The 20,883-nt window shown below is 40.4% G+C and overlaps 2 protein-coding genes and 1 long non-coding RNA gene across 3 annotated transcripts; 2 read left to right on the forward strand and 1 right to left on the reverse strand.

Annotated features, from left to right (window-relative positions):
* The first annotated feature begins 3,538 nt into the window (after positions 1-3,538).
* LOC135345302 (signal peptide, CUB and EGF-like domain-containing protein 2) lies at positions 3,539-5,742 on the forward strand. Its single transcript, XM_064542735.1, has 7 exons — positions 3,539-3,741; positions 3,915-4,459; positions 4,519-4,674; positions 4,727-4,849; positions 5,250-5,393; positions 5,473-5,570; positions 5,632-5,742. Exons 3-7 carry the CDS (start codon positions 4,593-4,595, stop codon positions 5,650-5,652), a joined length of 468 nt encoding a protein of 155 aa, XP_064398805.1. The 5' UTR covers positions 3,539-3,741; positions 3,915-4,459; positions 4,519-4,592; the 3' UTR covers positions 5,653-5,742.
* Positions 5,743-5,810: 68 nt separating this feature from the next.
* Positions 5,811-7,227, forward strand: LOC135345335 (uncharacterized). Its single transcript, XR_010397707.1, has 3 exons — positions 5,811-5,952; positions 6,021-6,229; positions 7,067-7,227. It is a non-coding gene; the product is annotated as an uncharacterized LOC135345335 (long non-coding RNA).
* Positions 7,228-8,184: 957 nt separating this feature from the next.
* On the reverse strand, positions 8,185-16,633 carry LOC135345194 (plexin-A2-like). Its single transcript, XM_064542562.1, has 24 exons — positions 15,551-16,633; positions 15,320-15,505; positions 14,851-14,991; positions 14,566-14,799; positions 14,239-14,519; positions 13,999-14,104; positions 13,823-13,948; positions 13,673-13,771; positions 13,338-13,443; positions 13,047-13,235; positions 12,497-12,893; positions 12,127-12,409; positions 11,718-11,939; positions 11,513-11,665; positions 11,214-11,467; positions 10,898-10,947; positions 10,697-10,789; positions 10,564-10,647; positions 10,015-10,232; positions 9,725-9,837; positions 9,382-9,547; positions 9,145-9,287; positions 8,809-8,966; positions 8,185-8,497 (listed from the first exon to the last, which is right to left on the reverse strand). Exons 1-24 carry the CDS (start codon positions 16,517-16,519, stop codon positions 8,385-8,387), a joined length of 4,884 nt encoding a protein of 1,627 aa, XP_064398632.1. The 5' UTR covers positions 16,520-16,633; the 3' UTR covers positions 8,185-8,384.
* Positions 16,634-20,883: the final 4,250 nt, after the last annotated feature.

Consider the following 20,883-nt stretch of genomic DNA (forward strand, 5'->3'; position numbering starts at 1 on the left):
TATTTTCACTCGATTATAATCAACTGAGAGCGGCCTGGAATCGAGGCTAATCATCCAGCTACTATTACTATCACGTGTCAGAACTGACGTCATACTTGTGGTGAAAATTTTTGCATAAGTGGTAGCTTTTAGAAAAGCTGGTTAGTGACAGAGTTAGTTATTCAGTCTCTTTGCTAGCTACATGTAGAACAGTCATGAGTTTCTCTATGTGATTTCGCTTGCCCTCAAAGATGTAGATGCAGGGAACAACTAGCCCTTTCACGGATCTCGGAACGATGTCGATCCCCGGTGACTTTGCAGGTTATCTTACTGTTCCTTCTGTGGAGAAAGTACCAGAATGTACTGGATAGCTCTCTAGGAACATGACCGACGACTTGTCCACCTTTCCATGCTGCTACAGAATGGACATCAAAAACATTTCCATGGTCAGCAGTAACTTTGAGGTTCTCATTGATGTGTGCTGAAGAAGTAGAACTGTCGGAGGATGAACCAGAAAGCAATGATGTCAACAAGATTGATTCGTTTTTTCAGAGGATGAAAGTGACACTGACTGACTACAATAATTATTTTGCCTAAACCCAACTTTATATAATATTAGCTTCATTGAGCTTCATTGTATTGTGTTAGCATTATTAATGGTATCATATATATAGACTGCACAAAAAAGATGTGTATGGTAACTGCTATCAATGAAAAATGAAAAAAATTTTTTGCTGAGTTTGCACAAATTAAATCGCGGTTAAGCCGCGTTATTTCGAGGTTAAGGCGCGGTGGGTGTATATTCGAGTGAAAATTCGCCGTTCGCGAATAAACGCCCAGTCCCCTAAAAGGCCCAAAGTTGTTGCAGAAAAGAGTGGGCGTATTTTCACGACGGTACGGTAGTACCAGGCCTAGTTATTCACCTAACCGTTATAAAAGCGAAAACTCGGCCTGGGATCGAGGCTATACAGTGCGTAGCCAGGATTTTTTTGGAAAGGGCAGGGCTCAGATTGTTGAAGCATTTTTTTAGGGTTGTTATGTTACTTGGGGCAAAAAAGCATAGGCGCTGAAGTTTATCACTTTTCCTCAGCAGTAATGAGCATCAGATGGCCCTAGATCAGATCACAGCTATTAAGTTACAGCTGTTGGAGAACAAAAGGGGGGACATCAAGGTGACATATTTTCACAGGTACATTTGTTTTCGTTTCACTGTTTAGCTCATTTTGCTGGTATTATAAATCTTGGATATACGCCCTATCGAAAGTGGGTGTGCCATGAAAACATTAGTATATTTGGAGACCCAACAGTATCAGGAGATCGAGCTCTGCTCAAGTTGTGAAATTAATGTTATTCATAGCGTTTCTATGTACTCGCAAGTGGTTTTAATGAGATTCACAGCATTTTACAATTATCTGCGAGTACATGTTTTTGCGATTCTACTCTCATTCGCAGAAATAGCAGAAATTAATGCTCGCAGAAATATGTCACTTTAAGGTATATAAATTATGTGGAGTGCTGAATATTTAATTTTAATGGGGTGAATGTTCAAAGGAGTTCAGTGGCGGATCCAGGGGGGGATCCCAGGGTGCCATGGATCCCCCCTTTCAGACTAAGCTATTGTGGCTTTACTACAGCTACCAGCTAGCTATTTATCAGTATTGTAGCTTGATTCAATGATTGTACCTGTTGTTCTGATGCATCAACTGCCAAAGGAGTGTTCAGGTTAGCCTAGGTTAGCTAGTTGACTGTTCGTGGCAGAGCTAGCTAATATGGTATTTCTGAGGATATACTAAGCAAGGTACTTAACATCTACTACTTATTGTGTACATTATGCTGTTTTCTGTCACCGTATTACTAATACGGTGTGGCACCTTGCAATTGTTATCTATTTGCAAGAATGCATGTTTTACTCTCTTCTTTTGAATCCATTTTTAGACAAACACCTATCAAGGAATTGTGATCAGTAATGTGTACCGTTCATATGGTATATTTACCTATGGTTGTGGAGACATTCAATGGAGCTCAACCACAAATGGGCAAGGTGCTGTTATCGGTTACAATGCTGCTGCAAGCTATTTTTTCAACCACCGATCATCTGGGTATATCTTTGTAGGCAACAGTGTTTCTTGTACAGCTACAATTAGTCAAAGGAAAAAGCAGACGCATTGTTGTGTTTCTGATCTACAAAATCTAGTAAAGCCATGCTTTGAGATCCAAACTGCAGATAAAAAAGTGGTCATTGATGGGTTAAATCTGCATTTGCTATATCCCTGCCCATCAACTAGAGGACAAGCAGATGAGGATAATGCTCGCTTTAGACCACAAGAAAATCTTCCTCAATGTTACTTGTCTATGAATGTCATTAAAGGATTTTTGTCCCTAACTAAAGAAACTGTTTCACTAACTCAGCAGTGCTGTTACAAGAATGGGTAAGTCAATATAATAATTATACATAAGTGATTGCAAGTATATTGTAAGCTACCTCAGGTCTATTATATAAACCATTCAGAATTTGAATCTGGAGACAACAAATGTGCAAACAATAGACTAACTGATAATTATGATCTATGAATAATTATTATCCAAGAAATCCATAATTATAGTGCTTTGGTGACAAATCGTAATGAAGGATATGCTGGAACATGGCTACTCCAGCACCCTATCAGAGAACGTGAGGCTTATGAAAGAGAATTTACCGACCGCCTTCATCCATACAGTGATAAAACATTCAGAGATGCATGCTGTAATGAAGAACAGAAAAATGATTGCAACATATTCTTTAACCAAAGAGGCATTGTTACAGATGACGGTTATCTGTCTCCAGCTTTAGGTTAGCCCACACATTTATAACATGCGCTTTTGCACTAATGTCAGATGCGATACATATACGTAGCCATTTGCACAAGTGCATGCATACATGATTCTTAGTTGGTTAGTACAGCTTTTCTGAAGTGTAACAAACATAATTATGATTTGAGGCCAGTTTATTATCATGCAGCTATAATTATTAAAATTAATTGTACAGCTGTTGGTAATGGAGACCCGCACTACCGGCCATTTGATTTTAAAGGAAATCGTCATCATTTTCAAGGTGTAGGACACTTCATCATTCTAAATCTTGTTTCTTCAAGCCAAAGTGCATCAGAATTTTCTATTCATGGGCATTTATGTCAACTTGGTTCAAGAGGTGTTACCTGGCTTTTGGAAACTTAAATATTGCTTTTGAAGTAAGTGTATAATACTACTGTGACTGAATACAATTCCCTTGTACCAAACATGTGCATTGTTTTCATATCATATGCCACTCTATCTATCTTAACTGAAACTATCTTACTAATAATTCGATTGATGCAGTTGGGAAGACTTCCAGGATTCCAAATGTGGCAAACAAGGCCAAATGAAACAAACTTAACACAATTATTAGAAGACCAACCAACTTGGAAAAGTCCTGATGGAGATGTAGAGTTAGTCAGATTGCGTCGACATGGCGGGAGAGATACAGTCGTGGCATGCTTTTTTGAGTATGGTATAAAACCCCCCATGGTATAAAAATAACCGTTAACGTTGGTCAATTGAAAAGAAGATATCGATACAATAACTACAAAGTTTGGGTTCCCTTAACCTACGCTGGTAGAGCTTCAGGACTTCTAGGGAACTTAGATGGAAATGATACAAACGATTATTTCGAAAGGGGTCAAGAAACCAATCCACTTCCACACTACTATTCAGACAGGGAATTGTACAATAACCACTGGTTGACATGTAAGTTAGTGTATTCATGTATATACCTGTTTTCATGCAATTGCTATATATAATTCCCTCTGATATTTATACTGGGGCTGTATGTTATTTTTCTATGTATTGTACAGCTATTGACCAATAAGATCAATTAGTGGTGACGTACGTAAGTGTGGTATAAAACCTTCATTTTTCAGGGAATTTATCTGCTGGAGAAAGCCTCTTTTCCCATCATTTACAATGTCCTGATAAATCTCTAAAGAAGCGTCAGGCATCATATGCTCCGATTACACCAGACCAACTGAACTTTACCGATGAGCAAAAGAGGATCTGTGAAGGCAATCTACAATGTGTGTTTGATTTAGCTGTTTCTGGGGAAAAAGAAGTTGCTTTAGCAACGCTAACTCATGAAAAATAAGCGAATTCATCAATTGAGATCCTAGGTATGCATTATCTTAGTGTGAATGACTCAAGAGATAATTTCACCTTAAGTGTACTGGGAGACATACCAACAACTTCTGTACTTGAAGAATTGTCAAGGGGAGAGTTTGTATTTCGCTGGACACTATACAAAAGATAACTTACAACCCCCTAATCTTTCTTGCAAATGATAGCCGAGGAGCTGCTTCACTGTACGCACCCCAAGTTGAAATTTGCAACTGTTTCAATGATGGGAATTGTACCCTTGATGGAATTCTGAGTGATAATGCAACAGCAGTACTAACCTGCCTTTGTACACAAGGTTAATTGGCTTGCTAGGAAATAGATTATAGCTATAATTATTCAAAGTCCGTTATGCAGCATTTGGTGAGAGGTTCTGTGAAGAAGATCGCAATGGGTGCTCAGAGATCCAGTGCTTCGAGGGGGTGGAGTGTATGGACGTTCCTGCTCCTGGAGTGGGGGCGGTGTGTGGAGCATGTTCGCCAGGCTACACTGGAGACGCACTCAAGTGTTATGGTGAATTGAGATAAATCGTATTACTTTGTCTATAATAATAATGAGCACGCAGATATTGATGAGTGCTTCCTAAATCAAACTCTCTGTGACCACAATTGCACAAACACTGATGGAGGGTATCTTTGCTCCTGTTTTAATGGCTATCAGCTAATTAAGGAAACAAGGGAATGTGAAGGTGATTACTAGATTCCAATCAAATTATGGTATGCACAATAATTATGTTCTAAAGTCCTAAGGTCATTGTTGTACACTCCATGCATGCTTGTGGGATTATATACTTGTAATCAAGGCCCGATTAATGTACGTGTTATGAACAAACCACCTTTGAATTATATAATATGCTTCTCACCAATACATGTTCGTCCATCAGTTGTAAGCATGTAACCAGTTGTGCATGAACAGGAAAACGATCCATTAGAGTTGATACACTCTTGTACACACAGATTCAACTGGCATTCATTAGTATCTATAAAAGTGTATGTAAACAAACAGCTATAGCTATATAGAATGCCATGCAGTAACTCTATATTAGTTGTGGTCTGACTATCTGTATCATGTCGAGTTATCCCTACCAGATATTGATGAATGTTGGCTAGCTGTGCGGGAATCAAATGACCTTTGTGAGAACTATCTAAACACAGAGTGCGTTAACAACGAGGGTTCATTTAAGTGTGTTTGTGTCCGTGGATACACAGCAAACTCAAATGGAATTTGTGAGCGTAAGTATTACTCTAGTTAATTTGCAATGACATGCATCACTGCATGACACTGAATTATGGCATATCATCCATATTGAAGTTGATAATGAACTCCCTCCGATGATCAGTGTGATCAGACCACAGAAAAGTATTGAGAATAGTGTGAACTTCACATCACCTATGCTGGTTTCAGAAAATGTGAGTATTTTATCCAGAGGTCTGGTTCATCATGCAAGCATGTGTTTTTATTTGTAAACAGTTCAGTCCAGAACGCCGATAAAAATTTAGGGAAGCAACTGCAGCTGCTGTCAATAGTTACTGTGGGCTTACAACATGTGATCTTCTTCTCTCATCTGGAGAAACTCAAATGCAAGTCATGATTGCATATTATACCTTTTTATGCCAAGAATAATTACCGATTGTTTTGTGCAGATTGACAAGACTAACAATTAAAGCAGCTAATGTAGCCATACCTTCTTCGTTGATTTATCAAGACATCAATGGACAGCTTTTGTTCACCTTCTATGTACAAGTTGGTGATGCCTTCCTATCAAAAGAATATCTTAAGCCAGCAGTACAGGTAAATGTTATTGTTCATTGGCTAATACACCAAGCTTAAGCCTCTAATATAAAATTCCTATAACACAGCAAGCTGAAGAACTCTATCGAGATGCTGGGTTGCTCCAAGCGCTGCCTCTCCTCACAACACAACCCCCTTTATCTTCAGATCCTGTCACCACACCTAGATCTACAACCTTGATCAAGACGATTTTAGAAGATACTCAAATAATCGCCATAGCAGCTGGAGCTGGTGGACCAGCGCTCGTAATCATGACAGTACTACTCAGTCTCTTATGGTATCTATAATTGTGCTGTATGTGTTGCTGCATGATACCATACAAATTAGTTAAGGGATTAGAAACAAAAGTACGAATCTCCACTTACCTTGCAATTCAATCGATTAAGCAAGCCAAGCTGTACTGAGAACCGTGGCTTGCGAGGTAGCTAAGCTGGTGCCTATTTCTACACACCGTGCAGAATAAACCACTATAGAAAAATGTGCTCATCCATCCCTCAGAGGAAGTAGGCGTGGGAACAAGGCTAAATGCATATTCAATAGCCTCCTTCGCAGCCTCTCCTTTTTCTGTTCTTTGTCACACAGGTAAGAATTGGAGGAACAAAGAAAGAAAGAACAAACCCTCTTAGACGGTTCGTTCTTTCGTTCTTTCTTTCTTTGTTCCTCCACTTTTTACCGTATTGACTTGTGTGACAAAGAATAGAAAAAGGAGAGGCTGCGAAGGAGACTACATTTTCAAGGCCGTATAGCAAGCGGTCAGGCTGATCAGGTTTTGGGCTGACTAGAGGGTTGATGTCTCATGTAAGATGGATCCATAAAGAATGAATAATTACAGAGTCCCACCTATGCATTAATTACATGCAGTGTTTGCAGTGATGCACTTTTTAGAGCTAAGTAGGTAATGGTAGTCATTATTGAAAATTGCATAATGGTTTCCTCTTGGTAATGGTCGTCAATATTGTAATTGATTTAGTAGTTAACCTGCAAAAAACTTGCTTGCTACATATACGGCCTTGATTTGGGCAACTAATTATTCTTACCCTGTTTATTTATACCTCATACAGTCTGAAAATTGATAAAGAACCTTATGTCTGATTATATGGTTGTACTTATACAGCTACTGCAAGTATAAATATCGAAACCAAAGAAAAGGGCAACATCAAGTCAACCTGATTGAAGTAACAGATCGTGTTAATGTAGAGTTGAAAAAGGTGAACATAATTGTGAAGAAATTGCAGAGGTTACATTATCTCTGGTCAAATTGATGTGAACATTAATTAATAGGCTAAAAATTGCTGATTTTCAGTAATATGCGACTGATGGAAAACATACATTAAGCGTATAATTATTTTCGTTCTGTTACAGTACATTTACTATAGATCTTATAGCTGCCTCATAATTATACCTGTGCACAATTATACTCTTCTTATAATATTCTCTCACTCTCACTGCAGCTATTAATGCATGACATTGACTGTGTGTGCATATATAATTATATTGACCTTTCTATAGACCGTTCTATTCTCAGACTTGAGCAGCTGTCACACACACACACACACACACACACACACACACACACACACACACACACAAACACACTACCGTATACCTCGCTTGCGCATGCGCACCGAGGCATAATAAACACAGCAATGTGCTCTTTTTGTACAGTTCTTTGATTTACTAAAACTGTCATACTCATGTTAAGGCAGTGCTTGGTAGCTAGGCCTTGGTGGAATTTGCTATAGCATATTTTTAGGAAAAAATAGGCACAAACGAATGTTTCAAAGCAAAAGACTGTCTGCATAATTATAATTATGGAGTCCACTTGCAGTCCTGGGCGATTGACTGATCTGGAATGACTGTGAGCTGCTCCTTGCAGCAGAAACACTGTTAAGAGAATAGCCCATTCAATGATGACTCATAGATTGATTAGTCTAGCCTTGAATTTGAAAGACATTAATTCCCGTGGGAGATTGTAGATCTATCTCCAGAAATGAGCTCAAACATTCATTATCCATAGAATACGAAATATTTAACTATACACGCATGCATGTGTAGTTTATAGGAACATTTACACCAACAAAAGTACGTACTGATTGCTGTTGCAGTGTATTATTGATACGATATCTATTATCTTCTGTTTGTCTATTATATACTGACATAATTATGCTTGTTATTTTGAAACACTTATAATTATGATCACTATTATATATGTACTTAAAAATATGGCAGACATTAAAAGGAAAACAACAATTGCAGAATATAAGCTACGCGATAACAGGTATATGTTGTAAATAAGTAAATTGTACCCCAAAATTCACAATATGCAGCTGGAGTTGTATTACAGTTATAATTAAATTTTATGCTATAACTGTTACTATAATACTGTACATGCAGAGGACGGCCATTACCTCATAACTAATTTTATTGCATAGTTATAAATTGTATGATGCTCCGCTGTTCTTAATTGTTAGAGGATAACTTGACGGAGGGTCGACATAGCGATGAGCGTCTTCGTGATCAGTAAGTACGGGTTCATCGTCACATTCTGCAGTAAAAATGAACTATTACATGGGTCCAAATATTAGATGATGACATAATAATGACATGTTTAAACGTACTATATAAGACTCCGGTTTAATGATACTTATGCATGGGCATATCATACAGCTACTATAGTATATATATAGCGGTACTCTGAAACAGAAAACGTACAGTATTTTTTGCTACATAGTGCTACTGTACAAGTAACATGTATTAACAGTAAGACCTACGACAAAACAAGGGTCAAACTAATACCTTAGTACTATAATACAACCATTACAAGACCGATCATTAAAGCTAATTTTATACACTTACTGAGCTGCTCTGTTTCTTGAATAGTATTCAGTAGCACCATACCGAGCTCAGTGTAGCCAGAAATGGATGTCAGTAGCCTTTCCACAGTGGTGGACAATTGTAAGAAGGTTGGCCTCTCCTTTGAATCTTTCTTCCAACACCGACGCATCAATTCAGAGCTTTGAGGATAAGGGGATGTACAGTTGGGCCAAAACAATACTAAAACCCCCAATTAAGGAGAATGCAGCCAGTTCTAGTCTATCTGCAGGCCCCCACAACCAACAACAAAGCACAAGGGGATTTGCTTAAATAATAGTATTTGCAACTGATACTAATCAACTCAGAGAGTACACTCACATCTCAGTGGCACAGGCTGCATTGAGAGGTCTCTCTAGTCTCCGTCCTTCTCCTAGCAGCTTGATGAGGGAGTGTGGGTCCATGGCAGGGTAGGGAGTCCGTCCTGCATTGAAGATCTCCCACACAGTCACACCGTATGACCACTGGGCACATGGACAAGAAGGAACAATTAATATCGCTAGTTGCAATACCTGAGGGGTATTGTGACCTTAGGTCTACCATACTGCTCTGACTCACCACATCAGTTTTCTCTGTGAAGATAGCATCATTGAGACTCTCCAAGGCCATCCATTTGTAGGGCAGCTTCACATTGGCTCGGTCGTTCTGTCTGAAGTAGCCACTAGCATAGACGTCCTCAGCCAGACCAAAGTCCCCCACCCTGATACCCCCTCCCGAGTCCAGCCTATTGTAATGTACAAGATGAAACCACACTGAGACAATCATGTACACTAGTGATGCTGTTTACACTATCAATGCCCATGGATACATAATTATAGTAATGACTCATCTATAATATATATGGCTATAATTATATGTATTCACAATGACTACTCGTACACACTGTCGATGGTCCACTCACATGCAGTTTCTGGCTGCAAGGTCGCGATGAACAAACTTCTGCTCGGCCAAGTAGGCCATTCCTAGTGCTATCTGGCGACACATCTTTAGTAGCAGTTTCCTTACTTCCAGAATCTGTGTAGAAAATGGCAACATCTTCCTACAGAATCTCATGCACCAATCACATATCTCCTAATGAGACTATTATTATCACCATTACAAAATAGTAAACTTCATATATAAAAATTTGCAACAACGAAAATAACGTGCTGCATGCATGTATATACACACATATAGACCTCTACCACACACCTGATCAATCTCACAGTCTTCGTCCAACTCAAGGCTGCTCCTTTCTTTTTTGAGATAGCTAATGAGGCTGCCGTTGGCCATATATGGCATCACTATGGCAACACCGGGGCCAGCATCAAGACATACCCCAATCAGGGACATGACGTGAGGATGGTCAAAGTCTTGCATCTTGTTCACCTCACACACCATGCTCTGAACATCCGACAACGAGAACAGACCTGTAGGGTAGACAATGATTAACTAACTCTGGACCAGAGGAGGTTCAACACGAGTACCTTGATTATATAGGCAAAAATTGAGTTAATTAGTCACATGCAACAATGACTTTAACATTGAATTTTGCACGTGACCAAGCTGAATCGAGGTACTCGTATTGTACCTACTCTGACTCTGGACTCATTAGAAATGTTGCATGTTATATAATTGCAGAAATGGTAATCTTTACAGGGGGCAGGAAATTTGAATTACCCATATATAATATTAATACACAGATAATTAGTGCATGGCTGACAACAGACTAAGTGTATCAAGTTATGACATAATGTTAACCTTTTAGTGTCTTCACGGCCACCCCCTGCATAGGAACTTTGTTCCAGTCTGTCAGGACTCCCTTATACACAACGCCAAATTCACCTGTATAGTGATATTCCATAAATTAATTGTAATGCACATCTTTCTTTACCTTGTCCAATTGCAGTACTGGAGAGCTTCAATATGGAGGCTGGTATTTTGAATGAGTCTGGGATGGACTCGGCAATCTCAACAAGTTCTGATTCTGTATATAATTATAAGTCAGTGAATATAGTATATAGACTGCATTCAAGCGGCCGGGAATCGAGGCTAAGACTGCATGCATGGATGTATAAAAATCATAGAAACTTACTAACGAGTGCAGTATTGCCATCCACAGGTAATATTTCCTCCTGTGTTCTCCTGTAACAATATATGACAGCTGGACTATAAGTATTATACAGTATAACGGGTATATTATTTCGAGAGTATATACTTTCGCGGAATGACCCGTTAGAAACAGTCATTGCTACTATATGCTATAGCTAATAGAAGGTTTTCGCGGATTTAATTTTCATGGAATAGATGCATTGATAAATTCGTGGGTACAAATGTTTGCAGTAGATGCTTGATCAGCGAAAACCACGAACATTTATACCCTCGAAATATACCTGCCATACGGTAATTACCTATTAGCCACGAGCTCCATCATCTGTTCATGCATAGCAATAGACACGGTCTTCTTTCTCGAGTTCAGACAAAAACAGACAAAAATGATCAGCACTACACACACTACCACTACAGCCCCCCCCAAAACACTCGGGATGATGACCTCCAGGGGAACTGCCGCTTCAAGAACCTCCACCGTAGGAATCTCCACCACAAGAACTATGTAGGTCAGTCGCTGGTCCAATACTTGAGCGATGTTGCTCCCAACGTTCACCTAAATAGCACAGTAACACAGTTAAGTTATATAGTTTTACTCAACTCGTATAATAGCTGGGTTTTCCTCTCCTGGAGTCTCCAAGGGGGCAGTACAGATAAATTCGCTCCCTCTTGAATTACTGGGTGTCTTGACACACTCCTCCCCTCCCACGATCACTTGTATCTCACTGGTCTCCACTGAGTCGAGATTATCACCCTGGATACACACACGGTAACAGTATGGTCAGTATACAGGATAAAACGTATACCACAATGCGTATGAGAGTCGCTGTACCACTGGTGACCTCTTGCGAACCCTCCAGCCGAAAATTGGAGGGATCTGATTGGACGCTGATGGGAAGGCTTGCGTGTGTGGTGAGTGGGACATCATCAAACATCAGGGCATAGTCCAATGGGGTCAGTGAGGTTGTTGTTAGATTAGGAGTTGAGCATTTGATGGTGGTATTGTCCACAATACTGCAGGTGCTCCTCTGTAGGAGAGTAAGTACACTATGTAATACCGTCATGACATAATAACAATTTTCCTGGAATGATGCTCAGTCCCCCAAAAATTGTATTTTTAATTATTTACGATACATATTTTTGACAGGTGGAACTTGTTGCTCTCTGTAAAATGCTCACTGCAAAAATTTTATTCACAAAAAAGTCGAAAATTACATGATGTTGTTCGGTAGTTGCTGGAGGAGCCCCCATCGGCTGGTAGACCTCCAATACAGGCTGTTGTACCACATCCAAGTTCACTCCAGTAAAGGTCAGTGTGATGCCTCCACTAGGAATGGTGTTGCTAGGAAACACGGCAGTCACATTAGGGTTGTTACGATAACTGAAGACCACTCCTGGATTGCTGACTCTGGCAGCATCAATGGATACCACCACTAATGCAGCGGAGGTGAGGTTTCCTGCTGAGGTCCTGCACCGAATCTCTTGAGACTCGATAGATCTGCAGGGAAAAGTTTGAGCACCAGCTAATTTAATAGTCACTTACGATGAGGAAAGGGTATATACAGTTATTTAGCCATGCACTTACAATATATTGCAGACGTAGTTTGATCCGTTGATTTCTAGAGAGACTCTAGTATCCTCTTGATTACCCACGTTCAGTCCAGTTCCATTTACAACCACTTTGGTTCCCCCGGCCATGGGTCCAAAGGTCGGAGTTACACTGTTGACAGTAGGATCCACTGCAGTGAAGGAGCCAGCGTGTACAATGGCTATTCTAGAGCCAATGGTCAGAGAGAATTCTTTAGACCCTTCTGTTACAAAATTAGTGGTCTGACAGACAAACTGCTGCCATGGTATATAACCAGTGATGAGGGGAGTGCAGGCCACGCCTCCTAATGTAAGAGTGGAGTTCTGAATATCAGCAAAGGTTACTCCGAGGTCAGTGCCCATCACAGTGATTGTTGTACCACCCTCAGCTGGTCCTATGTATGTGTATAGGTTTACTTAGCTGCAATGTATAAAATAGTCAGTCAGAAAATACACTACTTTGATATACACTATAATTATGTGAGCAGAACATTGTATATCTTCAATACTATAGTGACAAGAGAAGTGCTATTTCACCTAGATTTTACCTGACATTGGAATGAATGAGTTGATGACAGAGGCAGGACAATTGTCCCCCTCAGTAATGAAAGTATTAGAGCACTCTTGCCTCACCTCACAACTACCCCCACACCACCCACATGCGAACTCTGAACCCATTCTGACTGCAATGCATTCCGAACATCCACTGGCCAAATCACAACAATCATACAGCGTCACTGTGTGCGTGGGGGGGGAACAGAAATAACGCAAACACTATTATTATTTGTTACAATCTGGAAATGTTAATCCAAATGGTTAACAAATAATTATAATGGCACCTGAAATTTGTTGCATGGTGTTGTTCAGTACGTGGTTGACGTCATTTCCCGTCCAGATTACCATGACAACCACAGGAGAACTGCCGATTCCAGCAGAAAGTGTGAGCTGTACACAGAAATCGTCCAGTATATACAAGCCAATCAGGCATGTGTACAAGTATGTACAATAAAACATGCTCCATTAGAAAAGTAAACGTCATGCAATTTGTAAGCAACACAAGTTATGTATACCACAGTGATGCATGTGTAAACGTATTCATAATTACACTAGTACAATCACAAGCTACATTAGTAAAGTAAACATCCTGCATAATATTATTGTTAGCAACACTCACTTGTCCACTGCCCACTGTACACAGGATGGAGTTCTCGTTCTCATACTGAGCTGTCAGACTAACTCCATTCACAACACAATAGTACTCAAAGCCATCCGTCTAATGGAGAAAAACTATGAAACAATCAGATACATGTGTCATGTGACTCACGGCAGGTATGAGGTTCCTGGTGGCCAATCGAAGATCCTGGGCCACCCTTACTGGTTGAGTGTATCCACCAGAGGGGGGTATGTCCAACAAGGGGCACTCGGCAGCAAAGTTGTTGCCTCCAGACACCTGTACAGGGGATGTATAGAGTCACAAGTCACCGTGGTTATTGAGCTCACCTTTAGGAAGTGAGATGCATTTCTGCAAAGAGCCGATGAGCCACTGCACTTCTTGTTGAGGTTACACCATCCACACGGACTGTTCAGTCCCAGGCAATCCTTACAGCTGTAGAATATATATAGGGAAGAGAGTCAGTTTTGAAAAACCAAAGCTAGATCTATGATTAAAAATGAATAATCTGTCATGGGAGAGTTGATAATCATGTGTAGGTAGGTACTCTGAAACTGAATATAGCATACCTTTCCACTGCTAAGCACCTATAGATGGTGAGTACTTGGTTGGTAATATCAAATGGCTCATTAAACAGAGAACTTTGAAAGCCCAGGTTGATGGTTGCAATCACTCCTGAATAGTCAGGTACCAGTCCTTCAACATCACAACTGAACACTGTTCCTGGAGTGACCTCAACAGCTGGTACTATGATTGGTGGGAAACGTTCTTCACTGTCTTCCAGATGACAGTAGAACCTCTCTCCAGGCAGGAGATTAAGCAGGCCGGGAGAGGTCAGGGTCACCGTGAACTGTGAGGTCAGATTGTAATGTCAGACACAACTACACAAACCTTACCTCATTAGTAAGAATCGTAGGGTCAAGCGCAAGTTGTATAGGCTCCACAGTAGCAGCAATAAAACAGTTTGTATTGTATTGTGTCCATCTACTGGTGAGATTAGAGTTCTGACACTGCGTCTGACGGGAGCACTTGTTCTCCACCACACACCACCCACACAGTGGGTTGAGGTCATTGGTACAACTGGTACAGTCTATACGCTGGGAACACTCCTCTATGGGTACTTGGAATACCTTGAGATGAGGGAATAATGGATATGGTAGACCATACCAGCATTCACTCACTGAGTCTGGAGTGACTGCTGTGATGTAGTTCAGTCCCTCCTGCCATGACAAATGATATACCGGTACCATTACATCATATCTCACTCGCTGACTGTAGAAATAGCTAGAAGTACCCAGGGTCGACGTACCACTGACATCGTACTGTGGAGATAAACAAGGCCATTATTATATACATACGGGGGCGTTTCTAGAAATTGAAGTGGGGGATGTTCAAGGGTATACTGGTGAACAACGGGACAGAAATGTTTTACTCCCACATTAATTAGATGACAGAGAGAAGTGTCACTGCAATACATTACCAACTCATGACCACGCTCAATATTGAGCGTGGTCATGACTTGTAACACGAGCCAATGTAGTTTGCATTATAGAATTCGATAGAGCTGATCAGTTATGTTAGCAAAGCCCCTTGTTAGACATGCCACTGCAGTACATGTGTATATAGCTGACTCAATCATGCAGCACTTACTCCTAATATCCAATGATAATCAGTTGCAACAAACACAAAGGAAAACCGCTCCACCTTCACAGCTACTGAAGCAACAGGGATAAGGATGACTTTAAAATTGATACGAACTGGTGCTATTATGTCAATACCACCATTTGGGATGAGAAGGCCGACTGGACTGGGTGTATCACATCTGTCCACAGTTATCTAGAAAAATGATTATGTTAGAAGTAGATCAGAATTGAATCTAACCTGAGGCTGCGACAAGGTAGAGCAGTTATCTGAGCCTGTTCTCCATGCTAAACTAATTTCTTCTCCAACAGTGCGTGACACAATACAAGAGTCATATTTAGCGTCCATAGCTTCATTGACAGCAGTGATATTGACCACACAAATAGAGTTAGTAATGTCATAGCAAATAGTTATCACAGCAGTGGGTCCAGATATCCCACTGAAGTCCTCCACTAATGACACTCCACACACATGAGTCCCTTCAGTGATCGTTTGAATGCCACAATTGATTCCCAGTTCATACAGAGCAGTCACTCCACAGGTACTTGGGCCTCCACAATCAGGCATGTTGCAAACACGTAACAGTCTTATAGCTCGTGCATCAGCAGGTTGATAGTCGACGACAACATAGTAGGCAAATCTACCACTCATAAAACCACCAAATGCATAGAATTGTCGTCTAAAGTCACTAATTCCAAAAACCAGTTCATTGCGTGTACCAGATGGATTGTTGTTGGATGATCTATTGAAATCATCTCCGAATTGCTGCAGTACCATTCTCTGTCCTCCTGCAACAGTTACTACTGATTCTCCAGTGTAGAAAGTGTCTCCTGATGTAAAGATAGCTGCTCCTAAATAGTCAGGATCTGCTATAGCATTACTAACATTCCTGATAGGACCAGCATTGAGGTTGCTTGCATTGTACACAGAGCAAGAGAGATCCTCTAAACACACCACCAACATCCCAGTAGAGCTCAGGGCAAGCCCTTGGTTGATGACATTAGCTCCTAGATCAACTCTCTCCTCTTGTATTAGCTGAGCATTCAGTCTATACAGGTAGTTGTCTGCAGCAAGGAATGTTCTCCCAGTGGAGTCCACTCGCAGTCCTGGGATATTAATAGGGATATCAAAGGAGAATGATTGAGATTGAGAATAAGCTGCTCCTTGCAGCAGAAACAGCCTGAGGGCAAAGAGAGCTACTATAAACATATCCTTTTCTTTAGCACTGAACAATGAAGCTGCTCTTATTATACTAGATCTAGCATAGCCATTCTTATCATAGACTCTAGAGAATAATTATACAGACTGTGACAGCTCTAGACTAGAGATGTCACAGTCTGCAGAATTGTTCTACCCATGCACAGGAATGTCAGACAGTTTAAAGTAGCAGCCCCTCCCTCTTAATATTATTTTGTGGCCAGTATAGTTATGCCTCGGTGCGCATGCGCAAGCAAGGTAGATCTATACGATGCGTAGCCAGGATTTTTTGGAAAGGGGGCTCAGATTGTAGAAGCATTTTTTTTTTAGGGTCGTTATGTTATGCACTCCATCTTGGGGCAAAAAAGCATAGGCGCTGAAGTTCATCACTTTTCCTCATCAGTAATGAGCATCAGATGGCCCTAGATCAGATCACAGCTATTAAGTTACAGCTGTTGGAGAACAAAAAAGGGGAGACATCAATTAAGGTGACATATTTTCACAGGTACATTTGTTTTCATTTCACTGTTTAGCTCATTTTGCTGGTATTATAAATCTTGGATATACGCCGTATCGAAAGTGGGTGTGCCATGAAAACATTAGTATATTTGGAGACCCAAAAGTATCAGGAGATCGAGCTCCGCTCCAGTTGTGAAATTAATGTTATTCATAGCGTTTCTATGTACTCGCAAGTGGTTTTAATGAGATTCACTGCATTTTACAATTATCTGCGAGTACACGTTTTTGCAATTCTACTCTCATTCGCAGAAATAGTAATACTCGCAAAAATATGTCACTTTAAGGTATATAAATTATGTGGAGTGCTGAATATTTAATTTTAATGGGGTGAATGTTCAAAGGAGTTGATAAACATTGAAGCTAATTTTTGTAGACATATGATCTAGTGTTCTTTCGAGAGTGACTGCTGATCGACTTCCAGTTGTACTCTTACTTGCTTGGCTTGGTTGTATCAAGGGTTGAGCGGCAAACTAGAAGATTCCAGTAAAGAGCCAATACACGTTTTGTTAACAGAAAGGCAACAAATATTACAAAACCTTGAGTACTGTTTAAGAGGATAAAAGGATACCAGGCCCAGTTAGTGCCAGCAAGCAATGCAATGAAACCAAACACCCAAGTCAGTCCAGTTACTGGAAACACAGCAGCGTTCACACGGAAGAAAGGAGATCATGTTTTTGTCCAGTTTTGAGCTTGATTGAGCTGCAAGACAGAGGTATACAGTAACTACAATAAAAAATACCATGTTGACAATGAGAGATATCACCAGAGGCACAATGAATGCAACAATTGCTGATTTGAAGTGATTGATCCCAACCGACCATCTCCAACACACCATACAAGACAAGATCTTCAGTTATGAAGTCAACAAGAATTGATGTGACGGTAATAGCAAGAGGTACACTCCAACCAACAATAAAATACACACCAAATACTCCCTTTTGCTTTTATTTAAAGTCGAAATTCATTTTATTTGCTTGATAGAATGTTCTTGCCATCTGAAATGACATGATGGTCATCCATGAAAACTGTGACAAGAAGAAAAAATGAAGGCAAATTGCAACACTTTTACAGAGTTCTATGTTGGGAAATGCTCGAGTAACAGGTCCACCAATAATAATGAAAATATTGTTCACTAGAATAGCAGCAGAAATGTTCATAAGGATCAAGCTAGGTAAGGTTTGGAGGCTCTTGAATATTCCATGCATGTTAGCAAAACTATTGCACTACCAATAACAGACAAAGAACACCCAATGTATGTGAGAATAAAGTAACCTTCAGGATAGGAGTATATAGTCACACTAACAATTGTAGTGCCATTTGGAGGACAAATAACTGGTCTGCCATAGTCATCATATTCAACAATACTGAAAAATTCTTCTTCATACACAATTGTGTTGTTACCCAAATCCGTAAATTCTGAATTGTTAAGCGCAACCAAACCACTAGGACAGTCAAAAAATTCTCCAAAATAGTGAGTTGTTTACAAACTACTGGCTGTCCAGTAAGGTCAAACTCAACAATCATAAGCACCTGCTGACCATTGTACAGCAGAGTGTCATTGTCAATTATGAAGACATAATCCGATGCGTTTAATACCACAAAGCCACTCAAACACTGTGTTGTAGTGTTAGCAGAGCTCCCAATCAGAAAAGCACAACGACCTCCATTTTCAATGTAGCCTTCAGGACAGAGGGTAGGTCTACACTCCAGCCCCAAAGCAGCTTCTCCATCAGGGCAATCTACAGTCACTGTCACCATCTCTGTCATTACTGACACTTGTACCTGTCCACCTCCCAAGTTACTAAGTGTTATCGTGAAGGGAATACCATTATTGGTTGGTGGTAGTGGTGGTGGTGGTCGTCCAAGCGGTCTAGGTGGGATGGAGGGGCGCACAGGAGGCTCAGTTGTGGAGTTAGCTGGTGCACATTCTTGAGGTATTTCAGTTCTTGTTGATGAGTCAAGACATGCATAAATATGTTCCCCATTACATACTGCACAGTTCTGGTTTCTATACAGAGTTCCAGATTTAGCCATCACAATATCATACGGTCCATTTTCACATGTCTTAATCATTGCAGTATACATTTCTTCACTTAGTTCTTCTCCAGTTAGAACTTCCAAACTAGAGAGATCTAAGCAACTTGATATTGAGGGGAAGCAGGGCCTTGGTCTGAGAATAGAGGTGAGACTGGGTGCTTGGTATGAGCAGGTTTGGCATTGTGTTTGGAAAATTGTGGGATCCATTGCAAGCAACTGTTGGATTCCTACTGCAGCAAGTTGTTCATACACGTAACTGGTACAGGCAAGGTTGGGTTACCATACTGCAAATCCTTGAGCTCTATTGCAGATGGCACAAAACTCGTTGGCATAAACCATTCCAGTATTGATATCTGTAATCGGAGGGAGAGAGTTGTTCAAAGAGACACAGTTGTCCCTCACTAATACTTGGGTGGGTGGCGTCATCAGTGGACCAACTGCTGGGGCAACTCGAGACCATCCAAAACAATTCATTGACGTGTGGCTCGATTCTGTTGTCAGGATATATAGAGCGACATACAAATCCAAGTGGCGTAATAGTATTTGGAGTAGATTCACAACAATCTCCAAATAATTCGCACTTGCCATCACATTTACAAAGGCCATTGAACTGACCATCACCTTCATTGGATGCACTGCAAGCACTTTGTCCTTGCACTCGAGTAGAAATTGATACTATTATTGCTATAACAGAAAAGTAAGTATACATGTTGTGTTCAATCTATGGAGATGATTGGTGGTATCAAGAGAGCTATGTATGTGGTGATGATCAGTGAAATTAAACAAGCCTTAGGATGTGATGTATCAAAACAGGAAATTAACTGGTTTCATATTTCCCACCTACTACACTTTTGCCATGTAGTGGGGTTTAACTGTCATAAATTGGCACATCAGGGCTACAAGAGAAAATATGGCTAATAAATTGGCACCTCAAGCATATGCAGTGAAAATACAATAACGTGTTTTCAAAATGAAATGACTGAGATGAATGAAATGTCTTGCATGAGAAACAAAATGTCATAAATGAAAATAGAGTTGGGCAGGAGTTATAAAAAGTAGAGAAAGTTGAAAAGGTGTGAATTGCTTCCAGAGGTAATTTTTCTTGTTCCTCGCCCACAGCTCTGCAATATTGATTACCTTCGGAGGTATGGCGTTCCAGACATGTGCTATTCGATTGTGGTAAAAGTTTTTTACAGCAGTCGTCCTGGTGTATTAAACTTCGAGCTTGCAACTATGCATTTGTGCCAGCTCTCATGTGGATGATGTTAAGAATGTAGCAAAGCTTATCACTGTGGTTGGATTGACATCGTGGTGCTGAAAACATTTCACCAAAAACAATACATCCATGAGAATAGATCTTGTGGCTTTCCTTTGTACACATTCTAAGTTGGTAGTATCCTTATAGAGACTTTGCTCAATCGAATGCTGGACCTAATGTTTCCTGCAGGCATGCCTGTGTGATCTCAGGCTCAAAAGGTTCTCATCTGAGCTGCTCTGACCTGCTGTAGGCGGCGCCTCAAGAGTCTCTGTGCATGTGTCTTGTCTGAGGAGTGGTAGAGTCAATTATCAGACAGAACGTATATAATCAGACAGCTGCCGGAGGAGAACAGATGGGCGAAACAAACTATCAAGTAGCTAAGGTGAACTTCTAGTAGCGCTCAGGGCCACCGTAGAAACAAGCTGATTTTTCACCCGACAATAGGTCTACCTATATTAACAACATAGCCTCCAACAAAATAAACAAAATAATTATCAGACACAGGAACCTACGAATCATTGAAGAGGCAGAGCCACAAGATTTAAGTGCTTTTGCCGGGTAG

Source organism: Halichondria panicea, chromosome 12, assembly GCF_963675165.1.
Source record: "Halichondria panicea chromosome 12, odHalPani1.1, whole genome shotgun sequence".
In the NCBI taxonomy this organism is placed as follows: Eukaryota; Metazoa; Porifera; class Demospongiae; order Suberitida; family Halichondriidae; genus Halichondria; species Halichondria panicea.